At 38.9% G+C, this 8766-nt stretch overlaps 1 protein-coding gene across 1 annotated transcript; it reads right to left on the bottom strand.

Moving 5' to 3' along the window:
• Positions 1-6377: 6377 nt before the first annotated feature.
• Positions 6378-7337, bottom strand: LOC133133412 (olfactory receptor 51E2-like). The gene has a single exon (XM_061249509.1). It carries the CDS (start codon positions 7335-7337, stop codon positions 6378-6380), a length of 960 nt encoding a protein of 319 aa, XP_061105493.1.
• Between the last annotated feature and the right edge of the window lie 1429 nt (positions 7338-8766).

The raw sequence follows: 8766 nt of genomic DNA, 5'->3' as shown, positions 1-8766 counted from the left end.
ATTTACAATGGGGGAAATAAGTATTGAACACATCAACATTTTGTCCAGTAAATGTATTTCCAATGAGCCTATTCAAGTGAAATTTGCACCAGACTTTGGTAGTCACTCAAAAAATCCAGACAAAAAATCTAAACATTAAAGTCCATATGTAAATAAAGTGATGTGTAATAAAGTGGAATGAAACAGGAAAAAAGTCTTGAAGACACTAAGAATCAGCCTCCAGTCTGTGCTAATTAATGTCAGCTGGGTTAGAATATATTGATGGGCTATAAAAGGTTTTTTTTTTGTTACCAAGGTGCCACACAAGAAACATCTAATGATGGGTAAAAGTAAAGAGCTCTCTCGAGACCTTCGCAACCAGATTGTTGCAAAACATGAAAATGGAATTGGCTACAGGCGTATTTCACAACTTCTGAATCATTACATTACATTACATTACGTGGCATTTAGCAGACACTCTTATCCAGAGCGACGTACAACAAAGTGCAAATCAATCACAAGAACAACTGCAAAAGTAGACCTGAGAGGACAGTACAGTTCCGAGTCCTAGTGTAAACATACAGAAATTCAGAACCCTTGAAGAGCACAATCAGCTTTCAAACTAACATACCACTGTTGGCAGCTAGAATACAACAACAGCCAATAAAAACAACAATACCTATACAAGTAACGATATCTATACATAACTGCCATTACGGTCTAAGGCTAATCACAGTGATTGTGTGAGTTGGGGAGGGAAAGGTGTAGCCTGAAGAGATGGGTCTTCAGTCTGCGCTTGAAGGAGGTCAGAGACTCTGCCGTTCTGACATTCACCGGGAGGTCATTCCACCACCGTGGGACCAGGACAGACAGCAGTCGTGAGCGTGAAGTGCAGGTGTGGCGAGGGGGAGGCGCCAGACGGCACGAAGTTGCAGAACGGAGGGGTCTTGTTGGTGTATAGGTCTTGATAAGGGATTGAATATACACAGGGGCTGATCCTTTAACTGCCTGGTATGCGAGCACCAAAGTTTTAAATTTCCAGTAAGCATTATCCGTAAGTGGAAGCAACATCACTCCACCATCAACCGGCCATGCACAGGAGCTCCTCGCAAGATTTCTGATCAGGGAGTCAGAAGGACACAAGGACCACTAGGAAAGAGCTCCAGAAAGACTTGGAGGCAGCAGGTACAACTGTGACAGAAAGGACAGTAGGCAATGCACTCCACCGCCATGGCCTCTGTGCACGCTCAGCCCGCAAGACTCCACTACTGGAAAAAAGAAATGTTGAAGCTCGTTTAAAGTTTGCCAAACAACATTTGGACAAGCCAGTGAACTACTGGGAGCATGTACTCTGGTCAGATGAAAATTTAACTTTTTGGCTGTCCCACAACACACCATGTTTGGAGGAGAAATGGCACTGCACATCACCCGAATAACACTATACCAACAGTGAAGTTTGGAGGTGGAAGTATCATGGTGTGGGGCTGTTTCTCTTCTCGTGGTACTGGCAGACTTCATATCATTGAAGGAACAATGAATGGAGCCATGTACAGAGTGATTCTTGAGATGAACCTGCCGCCATCCACCAGGATGCTGAGGATGAGACGTGAGTGGACCTTCCAGCAGGACAACGATTCAAAGCATACAGCAAAGGAAACTCACAATTGGTTTCAGAGAAAGAAAATCAACTTGTTGGAATGGCCCAGTCAATCACCTGACTTAAACCCAATTGAACATTTGTGGAAGCATCTGAAGACCCAGATTCATAAGAGGGCCTCCCGCCATCTTAAAGATTTAAAGACAATCTGTGGAGAGGAATGGGCCAAAATCACACCTGAATACTGCGGGCGATTAGTTACTTCATACAGAAAGCGCCTTGAAGCTGTCATTACAAACAAAGGCTTCTCCATTAAGTATTGAATTAATTTCAGTTAGTGTGTTCAATACTTTTTCCCTATGTCCTTCCACTTTATTACACATAACTTTATTTACATATGGACTTTAATGTTTAGATTTTTTTGTCTGGATTTCTTGAGTTAATACAATTAATACTGGTGCAAATTTCCCTTGAATGGCCTCATTGGAAATACATTTACTGGACAAATTGTTGATGTGTTCAATACTTATTTCACCCATTGTACATCCATATTGGAAGATGCATGTAGGAATCACATCCCTTTTTCTACCCCCATTTTGTAGGACCAAAAATAATTGGACAGTTGGTTTCTCAGCTGCTTCAGAATAGTCAAGTGTATTCAATCGCGTCCTTAGTGCAGGAATAAGAAAGCTCTCAGTATCTAGTCTTGATGTTGGGCTTTTGATTGCATTTGCAGTCAGAGCTATTGGCATTGGTCATCATGAGAGTTGTGCCAATGACATAGACATAAGCTAAACAATAGGTGTCCCATAAACAGCTTGGATTGTCATTCAGAAGAAAGAGATGTAATGTTATTTACAATTTCACTGTGTTGGTAAGGGTGCCAATAATGAATTGAAAATGCATTGAAATAAAAGTATGTCCTTTTTTAACATAACATATAGATCATTATCTGTGTTGTTCATTATATGCAGCCTTTTATCTTAATTTTTATATACCAAAGGTTGGTGTCCACCATCATTGAGTGTGTTTTCCAACGTCATGTACGTCATGTACCCCTCCAACATATTCAGAATGCAGCAGCTCTACTGGTCTTCAACCCCCTGCTCACTTCCTCCACTGGCTGCCTGTCATGGCTCTCATCAAATTCAAAACATTGATGCTAGCCTTCCAAGCAGTTAAGGGGTCTGCCCCAGCTTACCTCCAAAAAATCATCAGACCTTTCACCCCTGCCAGACCTCTTCGTTCAGCCTCCACAGGCTGCTTGGCACCTCCCCCTCTCCAAACTTCCGCCTCACGCTCACGACTACTGTCTGTTCTGGCTCCACCATGGTGGAACAAACTCCCCGTTGAGGTCAGAACTGTAGAATCTCTCCTCATCTTCAAGCGCAAACTGAAGACGCACCTCTTCAAGCAGCACCTCTCCCTGTCCCTCCCTACCTCCCTTGATTTCTTTCTGTGATTTACTTGTGTATCAGGATGTTTTTGTTCGGCTAGGTAAGCAGTGTTTGGCTAGGTAAGGGGTTTGTTCATACTTTTGCGTGTTGCGGTTAAAAAAAATAATAATAATAATAATGAAATAGGCCCTGGTCCTTATCTTTGTTGTGTAGGTAGTAGTTGAAATTGTACTTCCCTCTAGGGTCTTTCAGCGCACTTATCCCTGGTTATGGGTAGGCACTTTGTTGTACGTCACTCTGGATAAGAGCGTCTGCCAAATGCCATTAATGTAATGTAATGAGTTCAAGTCAAGTCTCAAGTCTCTGAGCTACAGTCCAAGTCAGGTCTCAAGTCTCTGAGCTACAGTCCAAGTCAGGTCTCAAGTCTCTGAACTAGAGTCCGAGTCAAGTCTCAAGTCTCCAGAATGGTGCAGCCTAAAAAACAGTATGGCTATAGAAATTTAGAAATTTATCATGATTCCTATGCCAATTGAAGATATAGAAACCAGAAGTATAGAAGACATATATATATATTGTGTGTGTGTGTGTGTGTGTGTGTGTGTGTGTGTATGTGTGTGCATATATATATATATATATATATATATATATATATATATATATATTTGTATATGACATGAAGTGTGTGATATATTCATACATCAATGAACTACCACACCTGAGCCTATTTTTTAAGAACTCTGTGTGACTCATGTGACTCATAATGTAAGCATTACCATGGGCTGTAACATAAGATGATGGTCAATAATAAAATAGGGGCCAGTTAATCCTGGACTAAATGCAGCTTTGTATGGATAATCTCCAATTAATTTTAGTCTAGGACTAGGCTTAATATGCATCTGCGACTAATTGTGACTTTATTTGTAAACAAAGTTACAAAGTGTTGAAATTTGAAGCACGTTGCAGTATTGGTTCATTAATATACTCATACTTTTTCATTTGAAATCAAATATACAACAATACAGTTCATATTTGTATCACACTGGAACCAAACAATGTCCACGCAACTAGTACATAACATCACCTAACAAGACAGTCAAAATCATCCTCTGTCCTGCTTGTCTATCGATCTTAAAGATCATACTGGAAGGTTTTTAAAATAGTGCAACCCTTGATGAAGCTCCAGATCAAAATACGTTGACAATGAAAATGTACGGGGCTTTTCAAGCCAAGCTGAAGAAGTTTGTTTTAACATCACTGTACCTTATGTTCATGGTTCTCTAGCTTGCATAGCTTTTCAAGATCAACCATTTGAAATGTTAGCCAACATCACTACAACTTTGCAGTCAACAAAATAAGAAAATCCAATCGAATCCGAGTCACTGAGTCGAGTCCCCATCTCTGTCCCAAAGAGGACACATTGGACATGATGTAAATAAATCATGCTTTAGAAAAGTGCAAAAGTACATTGCCTCTCTAACTTTAATATGCACAATTGCATATAACCTTTATTGTGCAGTACTCTTAGATTATGAATTCTTTGAGAGGTTTGAATCTTAAACAATCTGCAGTAGTGAGCACATGTTGTTTGACGCAGTGTAGACATTGTACATGGCTATAGCATGTTGGCAGAGATCTGTGCTGATACCTTGATGAAGAGTAGGCTGATGTTAATGTTATTTAATGTCTTTTGAGGCTTTGATCAAATGCAAACATTTCACTGAGAACATCATTTTTGGTGATTAATGATATTATGTGTTTGTGAACTGCAGTTATAAAAAGTGAGAAAAACATTGAATTATTGTATTTTAATACACACAGCCAACACACAATGTGTTCCAAGGCTTTTTATTCATATTTCTCTCTCCAAGGTCTTGGAATGAGAAAACAACCAAAAAACACATCACAAAAAAGATAAAATGTTTATATAAATATAAGCAGAACCTAATTGTATAAGAAAAATGTACATACAACTCGCTTAACTATATGAATACATACACTCACTGAGCACTTTATGAGTAACACCTGTTTAATCATGTGATAATCTAATCAGCCAATTGTCTGGCAGCAGTGCAATGCATATAATTGTGCAGATACAGGCCTGGAGCTTGAGTTAATGTTCACATCAACCATCAGAATGGGGGAAATGGGGGAAGAAATTTGATCTAAGACTTTGACTGTGGAATGCTTGTTGGTGCCAGACAGGGTGGTTTGAGTATCCCAGAAACTGCTGTTCTCCTGGGATTTTCACGCACACTAGTCTCTAGAGTTTGCAAAGAATGGTGACAAAAACCAAAAAAATCCAGTGAGCAGCATTTCTGGGGGCAGAAACGCCTTGTCAGAGGAGAAGGGCGAGAAGAGGAGAAGAGGAGAAGAGCATCTCTGAACATACAATGTGTCAAACCTCAGTTGATAGGCTACAGCAGCAGAAGACTTAATAATTTTTTTTCAAAAACCTAATAAAGTGCTCACTGAGTGTAAATTTTATTTTAAGGCTTATGAACTGCTATTAAAAAACAGTGTCTCAAACCTGTTTTGTATATGTAACCCTTTTTTAATGAACATACGAGAACTAAATCAGAACTCTGCTGCTCGAGTGCTGACAAGGACCAGAAGAAGAGCACATATTACACTGATTCTAAAGTGCATACAGTGGTTAACAGTTTTTGTATTGAAGTTATTTTACTAGTTTTTAAACCGCTGACAGGCCTTGCACCAGGCTACATGTCTGAAATGTTTTTACAGTATGAACTAGGACAGGCCCTCAAGACCTCTCTGAGTTACTTCTGAATGGTCCCTAAAAGTAGAAAAACCTTCGACAAGGCAGCATTTAACAGTTCAGTCAGACAGCTCACAATTAATTAAGCAATATGTATTCAGGTTTCATTTCAATGCAAACTTTGGCATCAAAGCACTGCTTCATGGGCTCCCTGTTGTAAGCGGGGCGAAACAGGGAGTGACACATTTATGAAGGCACAATTTAGGAATAACAGGACAATTCGAACCAAGGCAGCTAGCAAATAGGCAAAAGCATGCAATATGGGCAATGGCAGCATAGGAGTGACAGCATGCCAAAACAAGCTGCAGCAGAATTCTCGAGTTGTCTGCCCGAACTAGCTCCGCATCATGTATGTGCCTAGTCATTAGAACAACCTCCCTGAGGATCGGAGGGCAACGGAAAATCCTGACACTTTTAAACATAAACTACAAATTTTTCATTTTAGTCTGGCTTTCATTTCGGATGTTGTTGTTTTATGATTTTTATTTTATCGTTTTATTCCCTGATTTTAGTTCTGAACTTTATTTATTTATGTATTTAATACATCTTTATTTATTCTAGCATTCTTTATTTTTACATCTTAAAGTTTTGATCTATATCTTGGTATGGACTGTTATTTATTCGTTTTTTATACACAGTCAATCTTCTTTCTTCTGTAAAGCTTTCTAATGGTTTCTCTGAATTCCTCTGTCTTCAGTGAGTAAATGATTGGATTCAGCATAGGAGGCAAAATGGTCGTCACAGACATGTTAATTATCCTGGCAAATGGTTTAATGATAGGGCACATTGCATAGGTGAAACAAATAGGAAAGTAAAACACACTCACCAAGATCAAATGAGAGGTGCAGGTTTTCATGGCTTTGAGGCGTTCTGTGGCTTCAGAAATTTTGTATAATGCTCTGGCTATACAAATGTATGTGACTATGATAAAAATTCCTGGAATCCAGAGAGTCATAATAGGATGTGCCCAATTCATCACCACACTTGGAGTGTTGTCATTGCAGGCCATATAGTGTATAGGCCCGTGATCACAGAAAAAACTGTTTACCACAGTTGATTGGCAGAATGACAGTGTGTTGACAAAACTCACCGCTACAAGAGTGAGCATTCCTGCAAAAATCCATAACATGGTGGTGATCACCAATATTGATTTATTAGTCACTATCTCATTGTATCTCAGTGGAACACATATTGCAACACATCTATCATAGGACAAAACAGCGAGAGTGAAAGATTGTAGAGAGACAAAACAAATAACAAAAAACATGTTAGTCAAGCAGGCGTCAAAGGTGATTAACTGTGAATTAAACAGGAAAGTGTCAATCGTCTGAGGAATGACTGCAGTGCTTCCAAACAAGTCGCACAGAGCCAAATTAAAAACTGCAATGTACTTTGCAGTGTGAAGAGAGTGTTCAGTGTAAATCATAAACATGACAAAAGTATTTACCAGTACAGTCACAGCATAAACACAGCACAAGAAGCCATAGTAGTAGTTTGCGTGTAAAAGACCGGCAAAGCCACTTATGAAAAAGAACTTAGGACGCACAAAAGTGGCGTTTGGAAAGAATGCTGCTTTCAGGAGGGTCATGGTAGATTTTGTTTCTCCTCACCGTTTCTTTCCTTCTGAAAAAGCAGTCCTTTTAGACCTGAAAGAAAACAGGTTAACATGCAGTAATGACTTTGGGTTCATCAAATATTTAGTTATAAAAACCACAGAAACTCAGATTAAGTAATTCATTATTAATTATGGAATTAGTGGATTTTGTGTGTTTCAAATAAACTTATGAAAGAAATGTCCAGGGCTATCACTTTAGGAATTATACTTTGTCATTATTTTAATGATCACTTTTGTATTTCATAAAATACATGGAGTAATCAACTCTCCTTTGATTTCATGTAGTAAAATGATTAATATTTCCATTATTACTGTTCCTGTCATTACCTGTCATTATTGTTCATTTAGTCATTTTTGTAAATTATATTCTCTCCAATAACCAGGTGTCCTAAAACAGTTTTACCTGGTTCGTGAGCCCTTTTCTCATTATTTAACATTTTCTCTCGAGAAAGGGAGAGGTTGAATTGCTGTGCACGTCAAGCTATGCAGAAAATTGCAGCTCTTTGAAATTAATAAATTAATTAATAAATTAAGGTATAATACTTACCAATAACTAGGCAAACTTGCATAGACCAAATAGTTGTCAATATCTCTCATGCAGTATAGAATAACTCATTTTCTATTGTTTGGAAGCCACTGTCTTTTGCTCTTTTAGTAGATGTATGTCCTTTATCTTGATGATAGATGAGGTGGAAAAGATTGTGGTGAGTCAAAGCATTCACTGTCCTTCTTATATGCCGGTGTGTTGACACAGAGCAAAACCAAGGGAACAGAAAACAAAATAAATGCTCATGTATAATTAATGCAACATGATTACATTACATTTGCTGATGCTTTTCATCCAAAGCGACATACAGTTGATTAGACTAAGCCGGAGACAATCCCCCCCTGGAGCAATGTGTGGTCCCGGACCTTGTTTGGATCTCTGGACTCTTGGATTGTTTAAATTGTGGCAGATTGAACATCTGGAATCAGTGTTGGTCACGTGACATTCACAAGCCTAACCACCGGCACCCTAATGTCAGGCCCTCCTCCTTGTGAGGAACAAATTTGCCTCATGGAACCATATGCCTGTTAGATTGGATTTTCTGCCAATTCCATTTCTTTGGGAAAACACTAACTGTAATATTCTTCTCCTCATAGAAAGACTGATTTCCACAAATGGCTGTGTTGGCCACATCAATCTTGTGGTTGGTAAAATAATTGGCAAATGATGATCCAATGAATTTGCAGTGAGCATGGTTTCCACAGAAATGCAAACAATTCTAATGTTATTAGACTTCATATTTGAATTGCCTGTAAGATCAACGCTCCATTATCTCAGCTCCAAGTCTCAGCCCACAACAGCATTTTCAAAAATTCACTGAAAATCATTGGCTGCATCTGACAGGTCCCACAGTTG

Source organism: Conger conger, chromosome 7 (assembly GCF_963514075.1).
Source record: "Conger conger chromosome 7, fConCon1.1, whole genome shotgun sequence".
Taxonomy (NCBI): Eukaryota; Metazoa; Chordata; class Actinopteri; order Anguilliformes; family Congridae; genus Conger; species Conger conger.
This window is presented reverse-complemented; position numbering and strand designations above follow the sequence as displayed.

Excerpts from the sequence above, each read along its gene's own strand:
- LOC133133412 (XM_061249509.1), bottom strand. The coding sequence starts at position 7,337 with ATGACCCTCCTGAAAGCAGCATTCTTTCCAAACGCCACTTTTGTGCGT.